Source organism: Cinclus cinclus, chromosome 23 (genome assembly GCF_963662255.1).
Source record: "Cinclus cinclus chromosome 23, bCinCin1.1, whole genome shotgun sequence".
Taxonomy (NCBI): Eukaryota; Metazoa; Chordata; class Aves; order Passeriformes; family Cinclidae; genus Cinclus; species Cinclus cinclus.
In genome coordinates this window covers 1,934,470-1,954,517 of record NC_085068.1, presented here as the reverse complement: position 1 = coordinate 1,954,517, position 20,048 = coordinate 1,934,470, and the positions used below count along the sequence as shown (strand labels likewise).

The 20,048-nt window shown below is 57.1% G+C and overlaps 3 protein-coding genes across 3 annotated transcripts; 2 read left to right on the top strand and 1 right to left on the bottom strand.

The window, feature by feature from the left end:
• The first annotated feature begins 689 nt into the window (after positions 1-689).
• On the top strand, positions 690-11,668 carry EPHA2 (EPH receptor A2). The gene is given in 19 exon segments (XM_062507735.1): positions 690-725; positions 728-772; positions 775-865; positions 3,523-3,590; positions 4,161-4,824; positions 5,437-5,592; positions 5,672-6,004; positions 6,170-6,294; positions 6,594-6,753; positions 6,865-6,964; positions 7,077-7,132; positions 7,212-7,337; positions 7,421-7,603; positions 8,215-8,276; positions 8,385-8,594; positions 8,754-8,903; positions 9,099-9,292; positions 10,307-10,462; positions 11,053-11,668. Coding segments are annotated over 19 exon segments (3,021 nt in total). The 3' UTR covers positions 11,159-11,668.
• A 1,744-nt stretch (positions 11,669-13,412) lies between these two features.
• Positions 13,413-18,166, bottom strand: LOC134052762 (chloride channel protein ClC-Kb-like). Its single transcript, XM_062507395.1, has 19 exons — positions 18,052-18,166; positions 17,842-17,970; positions 17,617-17,745; positions 17,377-17,516; positions 17,209-17,286; positions 17,040-17,118; positions 16,844-16,969; positions 16,648-16,732; positions 16,478-16,579; positions 15,870-15,954; positions 15,619-15,780; positions 15,463-15,532; positions 15,078-15,188; positions 14,794-15,007; positions 14,579-14,712; positions 13,889-13,980; positions 13,726-13,809; positions 13,531-13,617; positions 13,413-13,451 (listed from the first exon to the last, which is right to left on the bottom strand). Exons 1-19 carry the CDS (start codon positions 18,164-18,166, stop codon positions 13,413-13,415), a joined length of 2,061 nt encoding a protein of 686 aa, XP_062363379.1.
• A 581-nt stretch (positions 18,167-18,747) lies between these two features.
• On the top strand, positions 18,748-19,428 carry HSPB7 (heat shock protein family B (small) member 7). The gene is made up of 3 exons (XM_062507701.1): positions 18,748-18,802; positions 18,885-19,021; positions 19,243-19,428. Exons 1-3 carry the CDS (start codon positions 18,748-18,750, stop codon positions 19,426-19,428), a joined length of 378 nt encoding a protein of 125 aa, XP_062363685.1.
• Positions 19,429-20,048: the final 620 nt, after the last annotated feature.

The window sequence follows — 20,048 nt, the reverse complement described above, 5'->3', positions numbered from 1 at the left end:
GAGATTTGGGGTTCAATGGGTTCAGGGAATGGGCGTGCTGGGCGTCTTGGCAGATTTAGTGTGTTGTGGATCCTGGAGGATTTGGTTCCAGAAGGATTATGGGAACGGAGTGCTGTGGGATTTGAGTTGCTTTGGGGTACTGGGGGATTTGTGGTGCTAGAGGTGATGAGATTGGGGTGCTGCAGGTGCTACAGAGGTTGGGAGTGCTGCGGGATTTGGGATGCTATGAAAGATGCAGAATTTGGGGTACTGCGGGATTATGAGAACGGTGGTGCTGAGAATTTGGGGCGCTGGGGCCGGAGGGGACCGGGCAGCCCCCCCAAACCGGTCCCCCCCCGACCTCCAGTATGGGACTGCTGGGCGGGGGGGTGTGGCCGGTAGTAACGGCGTGGCCCCGCCCCCTGCAGCCATTGGCTGCCGCCCCCCGCCCTTCCCACGCCGATTCATGAATGAAAGGGGGGGGGCGTTCACCCCTTCGGGGCCGGGCCTGGGGGATCCTCGCGGGGCTGTGGGACCCCTAAACCCCCTCCAGGGCTATGCCCCACCTTGAAGGGACTCCCACACCCCCCGCCCCTCCACCCGGCCGCGTCCCACCCTCGGGCGCGCGCCCTCCCGGTGCGGTACTGGTACGTACTGGGTGCGGCTCCTTCTCCTTTAAGAGCGGGCGTGGCCGGTGACGTCAGCGGGGCATGAATGAACAGGAGCGGGCGCGCGGCCCCGCACCTCACACCCCCCGCACTCCCCGCGGGGCCGCCGCTCGTGGGGCGAGCCCGGGACCCCCAGAACCGCCCCGCCATGGCGGGCACCCCCCCAGCCCTCACTCTTCTCCTCCTCACCGCCCTCAGCCCCCTGGCCGCCGAGGAAGGTGAGTCCCCAACTTTTTTTTTGTGGGGGAGCGCCCCAAAACTCTTTTATTGTGGGCAGCGCCAAGGGTGGGGTGGTTTGAGGGTAAAATCGGGTGGTTTGGGGGGAGCTAAGAAGTTGGGGAGCGCGGGGAGCGCTCTGAGGGTAAAGGGTGGTGTGGGTTCCCCCTCCTCCCCCCACCGTTTGGGGGGCGGTGGGGAACCTGCAGGTGCCGGAGCGCGTTTGGGGGGCAGGGGGAGGTTAAAATTAGGGGAAAAGTTGAAGTTAAGGTGGAGAAGTTTAAATTTAAAGAGGAAACGTTAAATTAAGGGCCAAAAGTTAATGTAAGAGGGGGTAGTTAAAAAGGTGATGTGGGTTTAAAAATACAGGGAGGGAAAAGCTATAACTGGGGAAGATCTAGAACAGAGAATAAAGTATATAAATGGGGGGGGGGAGGGGAAGCTAAAATAAGAGAAAAACTGATATTTAGGGGCAATTTCCCCGTGCCGAGTGTCCGACTGACGCGCCAGGGCCAGATCCTGCCGCGAGTCTCCAAAAGAAGCTGGCAGAGGCGTGAGGGGAGGGGAATTTAAAAATACACCCCCCCCCAAAAAAAAGAAGGGGGAAAATCACCTTAAAATGGACTGCTTCCCATGGGTGGTGCAGGTCCGGGTTGGATCCGGCCGGAGAGCTGGAAAACAATGTCAGGAAAATCCCAAAAAATTGTTGGGAAAAAACAAGCAGCGTCTCAGCCTCCACCTCTCAACCCTTCCCCCAGTGATTCTGGGGCTTATTTTGGGAAGGCTGAGCAGAAGAAAAGGGGGGAAATCACTTTTTTTGTGTATACACTGAATTTTTTTAAGATTGTTTCTATGAACTCTGATGGATTTAGTCCATCCTTTTTGAGAGTAAAGTGGAAGAATCCAGCCCCAAATGCAAATAAATCAGAAGCTGGGATGGAAAATACTCCCTAAAAACTAGAAATGGGGTAAAAAACCCCTAAAATTAGGGGGTTTGGAAGTGCTCAGGGGACAGCAGAGGGGATCATCCCGTGGTATCTGTGTGGTTTGGGGTGTATTCCCAAAGTGCTGTTTCCCAGGAGGGAATATTGGGATTTGGGGTTTAAAAAGTGCGTGGGGGGGAAAGCGAAAGTGGTAGAGAGAGGTGGGATTGGTTCTCCGCGGTGAGATCCAGTGGGATTTGGGGTGAGCTGAGGTGGGGAGGGGATTAAAGAGGAGGGAATTTGGATTGGGATGGGATCCATTTTGGGATTATGATTGGGGTTCAGATTGATACTGAGGAGGGGATGGGATTAATTTTGGGATTGGGATTCTCATTAAGGTTGAGATGGGGGTGCGATTGGGATGGGGACAGGAATGGGAACGGCGGGGGTGAGACTGGAGTTCACTTGGGGAATGGGATAGTATTCGGATCAGACAAATATTGGGATCGGGACGGTTTAGGGCAGGGTAGGGGACAGGGACAACGGCTGCAGACGGGAATGGGACGGGGATGCGGCTCCGGAGCGCGGGGATGGCGCTCAGGGTGGTGATGCGGTTGCTGGCTACATTCACGGTGGCACTGGCGGTGGTGGCGGCCGTGGCCAGGTGACGAAGGCGACGGAGAATTTGATGATGGTGGCTGTGGGTACAGGTGACTCCCGGGACGGGGGTGCGGCCCCGGCGCTGTCCCGGGAGCTCCCGCGGGTGCTGCGCCCTTGGAGCAGCCCCCGCCCTGGGAGTGTCCCCAGAGCCACCCCCGGGGGCACCCGCAGGGAACTCCCGCCCGCTCCGGCTCTGGCTCCCGCCGCTTTCCGCTCTCCGGAGGCTCGCGGGGGGGATTTCCAGCCTCAGGAAAACCGGGATATCCGCCCCGGCATCCTTCCTGACCCCGGCCACGGCGCGGGGGGGATGGTGCAGCCGCTCGTGTCCCCCCCGGCAGCTTTTGGTGTCCCCCCTCAGCCTTGACCCTCTCGGGACACGCCACGAGCTCGTCCGTGTTCAGCCGTGGGAAGTGGGGTGCCCATGGGTCCCGAAATTGCCCCGTGCCGCCGGACCCATCTCGCCGCTGAACCCGGGCGTCCGGGCACATTCCTGGGGGGTGATTCACCGGGGGGGCCCGCTCCCTGTCCGGCCTCCTCTTCCTCTCCTGGCGCTGGATCCGGCCACCGCCCTCGGCGTGACAGGGCAGGTCCCGCCGGCCCCCGCGGCTTCTCCGCCTGCGGGGGCAGCCCCGGGGGGCTTCTTCCAGAGGAATCTGCCGGGAATGGAGGGATTCAGAGGGGTCCACGGGACATTTCTGGGGTCTGGGACTGTTTGGAAGTCCTGGAGACATCCATGACTCTTGGGGACATCTGTGGGAATGGGGTGGATCCATGGGTCCTAGGGGTATCCAGGGGTCTTGAGGACATCTATGGAACCTCCTGGCATCTGTGGGTCCCAGGGATATCTGTCGGTGCCCAGGACCTCCATGAATTTCGGGGACATCTGTGGATCCCAGGAGTGTTTGCACATCCTGCAGACTTCCATAGGGCTGTCCATGTGTCCTGGAGGGACGTCTGTGGGTCCTGGGGGACATTAAAGAACCAGGAGGTTGTATTGGTGGCACCTGAAAGTCCTGGGGCCATCTGTGGGTCCTGGTGACTCTCCTGATGGCCCTGTCCTCTCTCCTCTCCCACAGTGGTGCTGCTGGACTTTGCCAAGGCACATGGGGAGCTGGGCTGGCTCACCCATCCCTACGGAAAAGGGGTGAGCACCCATGGATCCGGCATCTGGCCCTACTGGCCAGCACCAGGATGGGGAATGGGGACTCCTCCATGGGGAATGGGGACAGCCATGGGGATGGGGAAAAGGACATCTTTGAGAACCTTCACAGGAATGGGGATGGGGCTCTCCATGAGGATAGAGATATCCATGGAGATGGGCCTGGGGTCATCCATGGGAATGGGGACAAGGATATCCACTGGGACATGAGCATCTGTAGGCAGGGACCTCCACAGGAACATCCCACAGTCATGAGGATCTCCATGGGCTTGGAGACAGGGACACCTGTGGTGTTGGAGACCTCCACTGGAATTGGACTGGGACCCTCCATGGGACCAGAAACACCCATGGGGATGGACATGGGGACATCCATGGGGTTAGAGACCTCTGGGATGTGCCTGGGGACATCCATGGGGTTAGAGACCTCTGGGATGTGCCTGGGGACCTCCATGGGGATGGGAACAGGGGGAAGGAGATGAGGACAAGCCCATACCTGGGGGCAGGGGGCTGTGCCTCAGTTCCCCCCCACAGCCCCATTTCTGTCTCCGGGGACAGTGGGACCAGCTGCAGAATGTCCTCAATGACTCCCTGATCTACATGTACTCCGTGTGCAACGTCCTGGAGGGCGAGCAGGAGAACTGGCTCCGCACCAACTGGATCTACCGTGGAGTGGCCCAGCGCATCTTCATCGAGCTGCAGTTCACTGTGCGTGACTGCAACAGCTTCCCCACGGCCGGCGGCGGTTCCTGCAAGGAGACCTTCAACCTCTACTATGCCGAGTCTGACGTGGATTACGGCACCAACTTCCAGAAGCGGCAGTTCAAGAAGATCGACACCATCGCTCCGGATGAGATCACCGTGCAGGAGGATTTCGCTGCCCGCAATGTGAAGCTGAACATGGAGGTGCGGTCGGTGGGGCCACTCCGCAGGAAAGGTTTTTACCTGGCCTTTCAGGATCTGGGCGCCTGTGTGGCGCTGCTCTCCGTGCGCGTTTACTACAAGCGGTGCCCAGCCGTTGTGCGGGGCATGGCGCAGTTCCCGGAGACCGTGGCTGGGGTGGACTCGCAGACCTTGGCCGAGGTGCGGGGCTCGTGCGTGGCCGAGGCAGTGGCCGAGCAGGCGCCTGCTCTGCACTGCAATGCCGACGGTGAGTGGCTCGTGCCCATCGGGGAGTGCCTGTGCCGCACCGGCTTCCAGAGCCTGGGAGACACCTGCCAAGGTATGGACTGGGTAAACTGAGGATAGGCCAGTTTGGTGCGTGCTTGGGGTAAGGTGGGGGTTTGGCCCCAAAATTCCCAATCCTGGATCCTCAGCCTTGAGTACAGTGAGTGTGGGAGGGCTCAGCTGGGAGAAGGGTAGGGCGAAAATGAGGTGAAATGCCCTAAAAATTCACAATTTGGAGTTGGAGAAATGAGGTTTTGGCTTCAAAATTCCCAGCCCTGTATCCTCATCTTTCAGCATCACCAGTGTAGTGAGTGTGGGAGAGCTTGGACTGGTGGAGGGTGCGCTGGGGAGATCCCAATAAAGTAGAAGCTGCAAAATAAGATTAAACACCCTAAAATTCCTCATTTGAGTTGGAGAAATGAGATGTTGGAAAATTCCCCATCCTGGATCATTCCCCTGCAGCATCACTCATGCAGTGAGTGCATCAGGACTCAACCTGGAGGGGGGTGGTTTTGGGGGGGGGGGGCTCCCCAATAGTAAAGAAGCTGCAAAATGAGGTGAACCCCCCTAAACTCCTCTGGGGGGTGCTTCCCTCCCCACCTGCCTGATCCCACAGATGGGGATTGGGATTTGGGATCTCACCAGTGTCATTTTGTGTCCCCCCCAGCTTGTCCCCCAGGCACCTTCAAGGCCGTGGTGTCCTCAGGGGGCTGCCAGCCCTGTCCCCCCCACACCCTGCCCGCCATGGCTGCTGCCGCCACCTGCCCATGTGAGGATGGATTTTTCCGGGCCCCTGAGGACCCCCTGGAGCATCCCTGCACCCGTAAGTCACCTCCAGAGGGGGAACACTGAGGTGACACAGCACTGCCCTGTCCCCTGACCCTGCGCTGTGTCCCCCACAGGTCCCCCTTCACCCCCCCAGGCTGTCACAGCCCTGGGGTTGGGGGCCACAGTGCAGCTGCGCTGGGCCCCCCCTGCTGACCCCGGTGGCCGCAAGGACGTCACCTACAGTGTCACCTGCGAGCAGTGCTGGCTCGAGAGTGGTGAGTGCCGGCCCTGCGACGGGGGGGTGCGGTTCTCACAGCCCCCCCGGGGGCTCATGGGGACAGAGGTCACTGTCACCGACCTGGAGCCACATGTCAACTACACCTTCACCGTGGAGGCCCAGAACGGGGTGTCCCCCTATAGCCACCAGCGCAGCATGGCCAGCACCACCATCAGCATCAACCAGACGGGTGAGGGGACACCAATAGTTTCCCACATCTTCTCTCCGTGGTGGGGACACATTTGTGGTGTCCTTGTCCCCAATGGGGACACCTCTGTGATTTTTCCATCCCTCTTTGCTATCCCTTGATCCCCTGGGGACACTTCAGTGACATCCCTATATGTCCCCACGGCAGAGCCCCCACGGGTGACATCAGTGAGCCTGGATGGAAGGACGGCCACCAGCCTGGTCCTGTCCTGGACGGTGCCACTGCGGCAGCAGAGTCGGGTCTGGAAGTATGAGGTCACCTACAGCAAGAAGGTGACACAGCTTGACACCCCCAAACCTACCCCTCCATCTGTGTCACCTCCATCCTTGCCCCCACCTGTGTCACCTCTATTGATGCAATCTCCATCCACATCTCCATCTATGTCATTGCTCCATCCTTGCTCTTATCCACATCAGCCCCAATCTATGCCACCTCCATCCTTGTCCCTATCCCTGTCACCTCCCCATCCCTGCCCCATCCATGTCACCTCACCCACATCACCTCCATCTTTGCCCCACCTATGCCACCCCTCCCTGTGTGTCACCCCAATGTTACCCTGCCATGTCCCCAGGTGGATGAGAACAGCTACTCAGTGCTGCGCTGTGAGGGCACCTCTGTCACCCTGCCCAAGCTGTCCCCAGCCACCGCCTACGTGGTTCGGGTCCAGGCTCTCACTGCCGACGGCCACGGGGCCTTCAGCCCCCAGCACGAGTTCGAGACCCTGCCCGAGGGTGAGGAGGGGCCTGGGGTGTCAGGAGTGTGGGATGGGGACTCCAGGGGCTTTCGGAAGTGAGAGGTGGGGGCTCCAGGGGGAGCAGGGCTCACCTGGACGGTCCCCACAGGTTCTGAGGCCATGGCATCGACTGCCGTCATTGCCGGCAGCGTCGCTGGTGTCATTGTTGTTGTCGGGCTCTTGACCGCTCTCCTCTGCATCATCCGGCGGTAAGGGGAAAAATTCCCCTGAGACCCCCAAAAACCCCAAAAATTTAATTGTCCCACTGCCAAATATGGGTGAGGGATGATCTTTTGGGACAAAGGGCTGCTTTTTCCACAGGAGGAGGAGGCCACGGCCACGCCAATCAGCTGAGGATGTCTACTTCTCCAAGTCAGGTGAGCCATGGGACAGTGGGGACAATGGGGATGGGCGGGGGAGTGACAGGGGTGCTGACCCCCTCCTTGACATCTCCAGACCAGCTGAAGCCCCTCAAGACCTATGTTGACCCCCACACCTACGAAGACCCCAACCAAGCCATGCTCAAGTTCACCACTGAGATCCCTCCATCCTTCATCACCCGCCAGAAGGTCATCGGTGCCGGTGCGTGGCTTTGTTCCCCCAGAGACACCCCAAAATCAGGGTGAGGTAGGGGGGCTAAGAGTGGACCACAATTTTCGGAGCAGGTGAATTTGGGGAGGTGTACAAGGGCACCCTGAAGCGTGGCAGGAAGGAGGTGTCGGTGGCCATCAAGACGTTGAAGGTGGGGTACACAGAGAAGCAGCGTGTGGACTTCCTGAGCGAGGCCACCATCATGGGACAGTTCTGCCACCACAACATCATCCGCCTTGAGGGCGTCGTCTCCAAGTGTGAGTGGCCTCTATGTCCTGTCCCCGCCTCAAAAAACACCCCAATTTCCCAGCAAAACACCCCAAAAATGTGATGTAAAAATAGGGTGTTCTGAGCACTGGTGCAAAGGGGAATTTTGGGGATTTGGGTCTTTTTGGGGAATGAGGTTGGAGATCTTTTGGGGATGGAATTAATAAAAAATTAATTAAAACCTTTCAGGTTTATTTGGGAGGTTTTATGGGGAGCTTAGGGGATTTTTGGAGGAGTTGGGGGAATTATTTTGGGATTTGGCTGCTGGGGTTTATTGAGGTCTGCAAGGAGGTTGAAACTTTTTTGGCTTTTTGGGAAAGTTTAATGGACATGATTTTTTGGGGAGTTGGGGGTCAGGGGATTTTGGAGAGAATTGGGAGGGTTTGGGTTTTTGGTGGTGTTTGGGGATTTCTGTTATCTTTGAGGCATTGGGGTTGTTTTGGGGGGGTGTTTTTTTTTTGAGGGACATTAGGTATTTGGGAGTTTAAGGATTTTGGGGGGTTTGTGGGAGGTTTAGAGATTTTTAGGGGGATGACTTGGGGGGGCTTGGAGGGATATTTTTTGGGGATTTTACCTATTTTGGGGTCTTTCTTTTGTACAGACAAGCCCTTCATGATCATCACAGAGTACATGGAGAACGGGGCACTGGATAAATTCCTGCGGGTAGGTGATACATGGTGGCAATGACCATGGGGTGGTGGAACATCCAACACTTACCACAGGAGGTGGGACAACAGGTGGATTCCAGACTGGATTCTCCCTTTTTCCCAGGAAAAAGAGGGTGAATTTGGCATCATCCAGCTGGTGGGAATGTTGAGGGGCATTGCCGCTGGCATGAAGTACTTGGCCAACATGAATTACGTCCATCGGGACCTGGCAGCCAGGAACATCTTGGTGAACAGCAACCTGGTGTGCAAAGTGTCTGATTTTGGGCTCTCAAGGGTGCTGGAAGATGACCCTGAAGCCACCTACACCACCAGTGTGAGTGTCACTGCGGTGGGGTGGTGGCCAGGGAGGGGTGGCTGGTTGGTCATGGAAGGGTGGCTGGCCAAGGTGAGGGGGTGGTTGGTCATATTGGGGTGGTTGAACAAGGTGGGGAGGTTTTTTGGGGGTGCAGGGTTGACCCCAATGTTGCTGTAGGGCGGGAAGATCCCAATCCGTTGGACAGCCCCCGAAGCTATCTCCTACCGCAAGTTCACCTCTGCCAGTGACGTCTGGAGCTATGGCATCGTCATGTGGGAGGTGATGTCCTACGGTGAGCGGCCCTACTGGGAGCTCTCCAACCATGAGGTGAGAGCCCACCCTCCACCATCATCAGTGTTTTGGGAAACATTCAAGGCCAGTGGAAGGTGTCCCTACCCAGGGCAGGGGCTGGAATTAGATGAGCTTTAAGGTCCTTCCAACCCAAACCATTCTGGGATTCTGTGAATGAACACCTTTTTTTGGGGGGACTATCCTTAATGTTCCCCCTCCTCCTCTTTGTAGGTGATGAAGGCAATCAATGAGGGCTTCCGCCTCCCGGCACCACTGGACTGCCCCTCAGCCATCTACCAGCTGATGATGCAGTGCTGGCAGCAGGAGCACTGCCGGCGCCCCAAATTCGCCGACATCGTCAGCATCCTCGACAAACTCATCCGCGCCCCCGAGTCCCTCAAGGCACTGGCAGATTTCGACCCCCGGTGCGTGCAGGGAGTGCCAGGATGAAGTGGGGGGCAAGAAGAGGGAGGCGGGCAGTTGCCCAGAGAAGCTGTGGCTGTCCCTGGATCCCTGGGAGTGTCCAAGGCCAGGCTGGAGCAATCTGGGATAGGGGAAGGTGTCCCTGCCATGGCAAGGGGGAAATGGGGTGGGCTTTAAGCTCCCTTCCAACCAAACCAGTCTGGGATTCTCTGATTCTTGCACATCTTTGAGTCTTCTATTTTTTTTTTTTTGCATAATTTTGTTTTCATCTTCGCATTTTGTGCATCGTTCTTTGCACTCTCGTGGTGCTGCTTTGGGTTGGGTTTTGCATCTGTGCTTTCACGCTGCTTTTGACATCTCCATTTCTGCATCATTTTTTGGAATTTCCCCATTTTCATATTTCCACTTTTTACATAGTTTCATTTTCTGCACCATCATTTCATCATCCCCATTTTTCTTTTTTTTTTTCTTTTTTTTTTTCCTTTTTTTTTTTTTTTTTGGCATCTTCCCATTTCTGCACTGTTTTTCCACCCTTCCATTTCTGGATCATTGTTTTAACCTTGCACTTTCACACAGTTTTTTGCATTTTTTTTTTCACTTTTCCATTTCTGCAGACTTTTTCATCTTTCTGTTTTCACGTTATTTCTTGCATCTTTCCAACCCTCTGTTATTTTTCCGTCCTTCCGTTTTCGCAACTCTATTTCCCACCCTTTAATTCCTGCACTATTTTTGTACCTTTCCATTCCTGCATAAATTTTTGCATTGTTTCATTTCTGCAATATTTTTGTATCCTCACCTTTCTGCGCCATTTTTTGCAGCCTCCAATTTTCACAATTTTTGCACCTTCCGTTTTCACATTATTTTTTTACATCCCTCCATTGTGGAATCATTTTTTTTTGCCTTGTTTCCTTCCTGCATCAAGTTTCTGTCCTTTTGCTTTCCAGCCTTGCATTTCTGCACCACTTTTTTTTGCGTCTTTCCATTTTTGCGGCATTTTCCCCCATCTGTCTCCGCAGGGTGTCCATCCGGCTCCCCAGCACCAGTGGCTCTGAGGGCGTCCCGTTCCGCTCAGTCCCGGAGTGGCTGGAGTCCATCCGGATGCCCCAGTACACAGAGACCTTCATGGCCTCGGGCTACAGCACCATCGAGAAGGTCCTGCAGATGACCAGCGAGTGAGTCCCTATCCCTGTGCTGTCCCCTTGAAATTCCCAGACTGTCCCCACAGCACTCCCCTGCTGTCCCTGGGATTTGTCCCCACACTGTCCTCATACTCCCCCTCTGGCTCCCATGGGACAGGGAGGTGCTGGGAATGGAAACTACTTCTGTGGCCTTGGTGGCCCAAGGGATGGGATAAAGTTACATGTTCATAGGCCAGAGCGGCTGGGATGAGCTGTGTCTGTTCATCTGTCCCTTGAGATGGGCTGTGTTCATCCATCCAGTGGGATGAGCCATGTCAGTCTGTCCATCCCTCAGGATGAGCCATGTCCATCCGTCCATCCATCTGGCTAAGCCATATCCATCCATCCCTTGGGATAAGCCATGTTGGTCCGTCCATCCATCCATCCCTCCCTTGGGATGAGCCATGTCCAGCCCTCCATCCCTTGGGAAGAGCTGTGTCCACCCAGCCATCCATCCCCACCCTGAGGACGCTGCTCCTGGGGATTCCCAAAGCGGGTGTGCAGCCATCGCTGGCTCCAGCCCCTCCCAGCCCCATTCCAGGCTCGTGGCTCCACCAGTCCTGACTCTTTTCCTGTTTTCCCAGGGACATCAAGCGGATTGGTGTGCGCCTGCCGGGCCACCAGAAGCGCATCGCCTACAGCCTGCTGGGGCTGCAGGAGCAGGCAGGAGCTGGGGGGGCCCCAGGCTGACCCCAAACCCCTCAGAAAACCACATGAAGACCCCCACTCCTCCCCGAGGGGTTTATTTATTATTTTTGTAATTATTAAGCGTTCTTTTATAGTGTTATTGATATTGTCCCCCCACCTGGGGATGAAACGGGTGCTGCCCCTTCCCTCCCCCCTTAAAAAAAATGGAATTTCAAGCTTGTTTGGAGCCGGGGGAAGGATTTTTCTTCTTATTCCAGCCCCCCCACTCCCCCCCCACATTTCAAGAAAAAAGGGGTCGGTCCCAAAACTGATTTATTTTTGCTTTTTTTCTCCCTATTTATTCCTCTCCCACCGGGTTTTTGGGTGGTTTTGTTCCCCTTTAAGGCTGTTCTGCCAGTGTTGCCTTGTATTTTTTAACCTAATTTATTCTATTTTTGTATATTTATTGCGAGGATTTAAAAGTCGTGTCAGGTTTGGGAGAGAGAAAAAGGGGGAAATTAAAGAAAAAAACTTGGTTGCTTTTTCACCCCCCTTTTTATGGATTTATGGGGATTGTTCTGGGGTTTTGAATAAAAATGTCTTTTTTGTTTTTCTAGAATATTGTGTTTTCCCACTGGTTCACAGAGATTGAGGAAATGTGGGGGGCAAGGAGAGAGGGTTTCCCTTGGATTTTAGGGGTTTTAAGGGCATTTTTAAAGGAATTTAAAGGATGTAAAGAGCGTTTTTAAGGTGCTTTGAGGATTTTTAAAGGGGTTGGGGGGGCATTAAAGGGCAGTTAAGGAAGTTTAAAGTTTTGGGGGTTTTTAGGCATTTTAGGACATTTTAAGGAGCTATCAGAGTGTGTAAGGGATGTTAGGGGCTTTAAAGGGGTTGTAAGTTATTCTTAATGTTGTTTAAGGGGTTTATTTAGGGATTTTTAGAGGGGGTTAAAAGGGTTTTAAAAGTGGGGTAGTTTAGGGGTTTTAATGGGTTAATGAGGGTTTTTTTAAGGGGGTTACAGGTTTTTAGGGGGCTATCAGGGATTTTAAGGGGTTTCACACTGCTCCTGGTGTGTTTCCCATGCGGGGCCTCTTTCCCCAGCAAAACCCACGAGGAATTTGGCCTTTTTATTCCCCCACCGCTCCCCCGAAGCCAAAGCTCGGCCGCGCCGGCTACCCGGAGCCTGCAAATCACGGGTTAGGAAAACGCCGGAACAAGGAGTTTGACATTTTTTTCTGCCCCAAACCATAATAAGGGGCGGGCGGCCCGTGAGGGCGGACCAACATCGTGCTGCCAAAGCCGCGGTTTTGGGGGCGTTTCACCCAAGGTGGGGGCACTGTGGCCTGTGGGTGTCGCGAGTCTGTCGCTTTCAGTCCCTCGATCGCGGCTCAAAGTCCAGCGGGAGGAGCCGGACGGGCCGACAGCCCGGGCCGGAGCTCCTGGCAGCCCCTGGCGCCTGTGTGCCCAGGGCGGGACCGGGCAAGGAGCCCAGGGCATGGGGATGCCGTGGGGAAACTGAGGCACGGGCACAGCGGGGTTTTTGGGGTGACGGACAGAGCTGGGGGCGCTGACCACGCATCCACCCAACCTCCCCAAGCCCCCAAGGGGGCTGCGGACCGCTCCCCTCGCTCCTCCCGTGGGTGCCGCCGCCCAGCCCCGCTCCCAGCGCCCAGCCCGGAGCCCAGCCCAGCTCCTGCCCCACTTTTGGGGTGTCTGCGTGGCGCTGACCCCGCTTCACCCGTGCTGCGCCGGGCCCGGGCATGCCAGCCCTGCCCAACCTGTCCCGGCGCACCTAATTATCCCCCCAGGCTTAATTACGGCTTCGTTAGCGCCCGATGCACCGCCCATACCCGCTGCGCCCCAGCCCGGGGGTCACCAAAGGGGGGGGGGGGAGGAACTTAGCCCCCCCACTCCCCCTGGATTGCAGGGTCACTAAACACCCCCCACCTTATTAATTGCAGTAATTAAAATAAGGATAATTATGTGCTGATAGTTTTAGGAGGGCAGCAGAGGGGGGTGTCACAGAGACTGGGGCACTTCAGTGCATGTCCTGGGCAGTTTTGGGGTGATACTGGCGGTTTTAAACGTTGTTGTTGAGTTTGGGAAGGGGTGACCCCCCAAAAAAGAAACCGGTGGGCTGGAGAAAGAGGAGGAGGGGGAGGAAGCACTGGTAGGTCGATGTGTTTAATGCACAACACACTGGCAGAGAACCGGTGCCCCCAGCCCAGACCTCCCACACCATCTGGCGGGTGAGGACTCCCCCTCTTTTCCTGGGGGACATCTCTGGGAAGGGCTCCCCTGTGGTCCCAAAACGTTATCACTTGGGGTTGGCAAGGTCTTCGATTGCTCTCCGCAGCTGCAAGGGCATAGAGGAGGTGGGACAGGGACCTTCCCCCACCTTCCCTTCTCCTTTTCCCCCCATTTTCCCCCCTCACCTCCGCTCTGCTCACGGCTCCCACCAGCTCCCCAGAGTGGGTGACAAAGACTCGCTGCAGTTTCAGCAGCTGGAAGAGGTGATAGGCCTGGGAAAGGGACAACAGGGCCATGTGTGGACAGAGCCACCCTTGCAGTGTCCCCTCAGTGGGACACGCCTGGGGGGGTGCTCCCCAGACACATTTCCCTCCCCAAACCTGGTGCAAGGAGGTCCACGGGGAGAACTGGAGCATGATGGGCTCGATGGCGCAGTTGTCCCCGAGTGTCCCCGTGATGGCCAGCTTTAGAAAGGTGGCATGTTAATTTTGGGGTGGAAAAGCAGCTTTTTGGGTGTGGCAGAGTGCCCCCCACCCCGTTTACCTTCTCCCCTTGGGGAGCCTGGGGATGCTCGGGGCTCTGGAGGAAGGTGACCAGCTGAGACCTGCTGACAGTGCCCACCAGAGTGGGGGATCCTGGAGAGAGGGGAGAGTATTGGGATAGCATGGGAGTACCAGGGAGACACCAAGGGAACAGTATGGGAATAACAGGGGGAGGTACTGGGGACATCCCATAGGGACAGAAGGGTGAAGGTATGAGGACAGTATGGGGACAATATGGGAATATTAAGGGAACACTTTGTAGGGACACCATGGAGACAGAATGGGAATATCAAGGGAACAGCATGGGGACACCAAAAGGGATGGGGACAGCATTGGTACAGTACAGGGACACCATGGAGATGGTATGGGAATATTGAGGGAATGGCATGGGGACACCATGGAGACAGTATGGGAATATTGAGGTGGCACCATAGCAATATTGAGGGCGCAACCTGTGGACACCAATGGGAACAAGACAGCCTGGGAACATCAAAGGGAACCATAAGAGCAGTTTGGGGACACTGCAGGAACACCCCATAGGGACAGCGTGGGCATGGTACGGAGATAGCATGGGAATATCCAGTGTGCACTGGGGGCACACCATGAGGAGACACGGAAGGGCCACCACAGGGCCAGGGACTTGCTGGCCACCCCTCATGGTGACAGTGACCCCCCAGATCCCACATCCCACCTGTGCTCTCCACCACGGGGTACTCGGCATCGGCAGAGGCATCCAAGGCCACCAGCACCTCCTGGAAACCATCCCCCTTGGCCAAGGCCACCACCTGGCGCTCCATGAACTTTTCCACCACCACTCGATAGGAGCTGGGGAGCACAAAACCCCCAAATTTCCATCATTTCCTGGAGAATCCCCCCAAAATGTGGATTTTTGGGGCAGGGGCTTACGCGATGTGCCGGCTGCGGATGGGGGGCAGGTAGGGCAGCTTCTTGACAATGATGCCAGCATCATAGAAGGACGGTTGGTTCTTCTGGCTGATGGCATTGGCCACCAGCACAGCCAGCACAGTGGGCAGGATGTGGCCCAGGTGCCCGGTGGCCTCGCACACCAGGAGGGCCGTGGACACTGCATGGGTCACCGAGCCCGAGAACGCAGCTGCTCCTGGTGGGGGGGATGGGGGTCAGGGGATAGGGGTGGGTGTCCCCCCTCCCATGAGTATATCCAAACTCACCAGCCAGGGCATAGCCAGCAGGAATAATGGGCCGTGGGGGTCCTTCTGAATAGAGCCCCCGTGGGAAAAGCAGGGCCACCACCTCCCCCATCAGGCGCCCGATGGCTGCGCCTAAAATTGGGAGGGGAAGGAAGGTGGGGAGATCCCTGAATCCCCCCCAAAAAATGATGGAGGTAGAGGTGACCACGCTCCTGCAGCCCTCCCGGAGCTGGATGCTTCCCCTGTATCCCCAGACTGGATGTACCCCTCCAGGTCTGGATTCACCCCCAGTATCCCCACTCCAAGGGCTGAATGAACCCCCTGCACCCCTTCCCCAGCCTGGCTGTCCCTCCCATGTCCCCCCTCGGCTTGGCTGTCCTCCCCATGTCCCCCAGCCCCAACTCACCATAGATGAAGATGGGCATGAAGTACCCAGCTGGGAGGGGCAGGGTGGTGGCCAGGATCAGCATCCAGAACTGGGGGGACCAGCATCACTGGGGGGGTCACCCCACGGAGACACCGTATTGGGGGTGTCCACCCAGAGCTTGGGGGACATGGTTACCTTCATGAGCAGGAAGAAGGTCAAGGTGCCATAGATGGTGGCAGAGGGATGGTCCCACTCCTGCCAGAGCTCCCCAGGCTTGGCCACCCCCGAGGCGTTGAGGGCCAGCAATCCCCACGTGCGGTTGTCAAAGAGGGAGGTGAGATACTCCTTCATGGTGAGCTAGACAGATTGACAAATGGACACCCTGAGCCGCCGCTCAGGTTGGGAGGTTTTGGGGTCCCCAGGAAGCCCCATGTGTCCCCACTCACCCTGGAGGCCATTAACTGCCCCAGCCCGGGCGGGAAGGTGATGGAGGCAAGGAGCAGCACCACCAGAACCGTGTACACGGATTTGCTGCAGGGGAACACAGAGGGCTAGGCACATGGGGGCAGATGGATGGACAGACAGGAGGGACCCAGGGACACCCAGGGTCGATGGGGATAGTGAACAGGGTGCATAAGGGCACCAGGTGCCATCAGGGCACCCAGGGTCACTGGGGAGACATATGGAGGCACAGGATGGACACATGGCCACCCAGAGTGGATGGGGTGGGGTGAGCAGGGTGCATGAGGGGGATATAGGGACACTTAGGGTGCAGGGAGGGGACATAGGGCCACTCAGGGTGCATGGAGTGGATGTGGAGGGTGTATGGAGTGGATGCATGGATGACCAGAGTGTACACGGTAGACATACTCAGAGTGGAGGGGCAGGGTGTAGGGGGGGACACAGGGTCAGCCAGGGTGCTTCATGTGAGGCATGCAGATACCCAGGGTGTATGGGAAGGACACAGGGACACGCAGAGCCTGCACGGCATGGACACACAGACAGAGAGGGTGCAGGGTGCAGACAGACAGATGGATGGACGCCCAGTACGGACTCAGTGGCCAAGAGCTTGGCTGTCAGCCGGTTCTTCTTAACGGCCACCATCATCCAGCGCTGGCAGAAGAGATAAGCACAGGCCATGATTCCACAGATGGTCCTGTGAGGAGAGGGCAGGTAAGGTACAGGCAGAGCACAGGCAGCACCCCTAAAACAGACCCTTCATACCCCAAAATCAGAAAAAACAAGGTCTCCAGGAGGTCAAAGGGAAAATCAATCTTGAGGTCACTCTTAAAAACAGCAGCAATGGTTTCTGGGAGGGGGGACAGGAATGAGGGTGAGGGGTTAGTGGTGAGCACGCCAAAAATGCCACGGGGGGAGGGTAAAGGGGAAGAAGGGGCACATCCTCCCTGCCCTGCCTTGCCTTGCTCGCTGTTGAACACAGCCAGGACCCGAAACATGAAGGCACCACAGGTGGCAGCGAAGAAGCCGCGCCAGTAATCTCGCACAGCAAAGTGGGGGGACATCACCTCGATGCTGAAAAGCACCCCTGGAAAAACAGGGAAAGGGATCAGGGCGAGGTTTAGGGGTGCCTAGAGTGGGATTAGGGGGGTCCTTACCGCTGATGGGCGCCCCAAAGACTGTGGCCACCCCGACGGCTTGAGCTGCCACCAGCATCTCGTGCTGCTTGAACTTGTTCTGTAGGGCAGGGGAGGTTAAGCACAACCCCAACTTTTTAGGGGTAAAATCAAATCCCTCCATTCATTTTTTGGGCGGTGGCACTCCCACCTCATACTCCCTCACGACCGTGGTCCTCATCTTCCCCAGATACTCTGCAGCCATAGCAGAGAGGTGGACATAGGGACCCTGTGGGGGGGACACAGCGCTGAGCATCCCCCCCACCCCGCACCAACTGAACCGTCGGGGATTTTGGAGTTCAGAAGGGGATCTCCTCACCACTTTCCCGAGGAAAACGGTGCTGCCGCACGTCAGTGTACAGGTCAGCCCCACCACCTTGGCTCCGAAGTTCTGTATGGCCAGGTAGTCCTCCAGCACCACGCCCATCAGGATGGTCTTCAGCTCCGGAATGCCGGAACCTGGAGCCGGGAGGGGGAGCCAGGATCCAAATTTTAGGGGTCCCCTATTACCGAGGGGCCATTTTAGGGAGCCAGGGAGGTCGGGGTGCAACTGGCTCACCTCCGGAATGCGGGGTGATGCTCTGGGAGAAGCCGGTGGAGAAGGCGGCCAGTGCCATGGGGTACAGGGTCCATGAGAGGTACTTGAGCACCCCGATGTCCCCGATCTCTCGGTACAACCACATGTGAGCTGCAGGAGAGGTGTGGGGAGATGCACCCCCCGAAAGATTTCTCCCCCATATCCTTGGTGAACCCCCAAACGCCGGTGGAGCCCCCCCTCGTTTACCTGCGTGGAGCCTGGTGATGATGATGTCCATGGTGAAGCTGATGGTGGCCATGAGGACCCCCAGGATGAAGAGGAAGTACCAATCCTCCCCGACGCGGAATAGCTGCCGCTTCACCCACTCCAAGCACCCTGCGAGGGGGGAAACAGGGCACTAACCTCCCCAAAAGCCCCCGCCCCCAGAATCCCCCTCTTTGGGTGGGGGGGTCTCACCTCGGACCCTTCTCCGGGCGGTGGGGCAGGGTCTCCAGCTGTGCTCCGACACCAGCACCCTCTCCTCCTCCTCTTCCTTCTCCCCCCGCAGCCCCCCGGGGATGGGGTGCTCCATCCCGGGGACGTTTTTGGGGACTGCACCCCCTTTTGTTTAGCACCCCGTGACCCGACCTCCCGCCTCAGCCTCCGCTGCCCAACTGAGTTTGCAAACGAGCTCATTAAAAACGACCTTGACGAATCCGACGGACCCGCTCGGGCCGGAGCGAGCCGGGTTTCCTTCCCCCGTCCGCCACCTCCCAACTCCCAATCCCAACGTACGTCCCGCGGCGGGGAGGATTTGATTTGTTAAGTATTTTAATTAATTAGCATGATTATTCCTTAATAATAGGCATCGCATATCCATGGCGTTGAGCTGGGGGGGGGGGGGGGGGGGGACGGGGAGGGGAAAAATTTCCACCGTCTCCGGCGCAAGACCTAAATTTAGCCGGTTTTATGAGAGGTCTGGCAGGCGGCCGGGAGCCTTAACGAGGCTTTAAAAAGCTCGTCAAGTCGAAATATCCCGAAATAACCGATCCGGCATCGCCTTCGCCGGGAGGAGAACGAGAAAAGGGGTTCTGCTCTTCCCCCCGGCGGGAGCTGGGGGTCGCAGGTGGGGACAAGCGGTGGGTGAAGGTGAAATCCTCTACCGCCGGCACCATGGAGGTTTTCGGGAGCTTTGTCCGGCCCCACGGAGAGACCTTGGGGTTCCCAGGTGAGTTTGGGGCGCACCCAGGAGGCATGTGAGGGGGGATCCTCAGCAAGCCGAGGCTGTGATGCCCCCAAACCCTGTTCAGCAGCTCGCCCCGGTAACACGGGTGTGGTGAAGACCCTGGGGAATACCTATCAGTTCACGGTAGACGTCAGCGACTTCGCGCCCGAGGACATCATCGTTACCACTTCCAACAACCAGATCGAGGTGCACGCCGAGAAGGTGGGTGCTCCCTCCATTCCCTGCTCACCCCTAAAGCGGGGGACCCCAAAATCCTCACCGGGGGATGCGGACCACCCAGCTCCCACCCAGTTCTCAAACAGCTGAAGCCACAGTCAGCGGGGTCTAATTCACCATTAATTAATGACGACCGCAGGGAATAATGAGTCCCTATTCCGCTTTCACCTCAAAATCGCCTCTTTTCACCCATTTTTTCCTCGCAGTTGGCTACGGATGGCACAATCATGAACACCTTCACCCACAAGTGCCAGCTGCCCGAAGACGTGGACCCCACGTCCGTGTCGTCCTCGCTGGGGGACAACGGGATGCTGACCATCCGGGCTCAGCGCCGGCCGGCCAAGCACTCCGAGCACGTCCAGCAAACCTTCCGGACTGAGATCAAGATCTGAGGGGTCGGAGGGCTCCTTTCCCTCCCTCACTAATTAAATGGGTGATTTGGGAAGGAGGCGGGACGCAGGGTAGGGAATGGGAACGCTCCCTCCAGAGTGGGGTCAGACCTATGCTGAACGCATCCTGTCACCCACCGGAGAAATTCCGGAGGGGAGTCCCAGGTCCGGCAATTTTTAGCTGGCGTGTGTTGAAGGGGAAGATCCAGCGTGCCAAGAGTCCTGCCGGGAGCCAGGTTCCCTTCCCAACCCTTCGCCAGAGCTTGTCTTTGTATATAGAGCTTGGGATAAATTATTGAGAACGTCTGACTGCCGCCTTCTCCATTTTTTGATGTTTCCTTGATGCTTTACCCTCAAAAAGGAGTGTGGGTTCAGACCCGAGGGGTGTCTCCGTAAGGGATATTCCGGCATCCCGACAAAAACCCGCATCAGAACCCGCTCGGGCGCCCGTTGTCCTGTTTATTTCCAGCCTGGGGTGACTCATTTCTTCCCCGAAGCTCTATTTCAGAGCCATTCCCTCAGCTGTTCGGCTGCCGACCCACCTGGAAGGGCACCAAATCCTCCTCCCCTCGCCTACCCTCACCCACCATCCTCGGGATGCCCTAAGGCCGGCACGAGCCGGG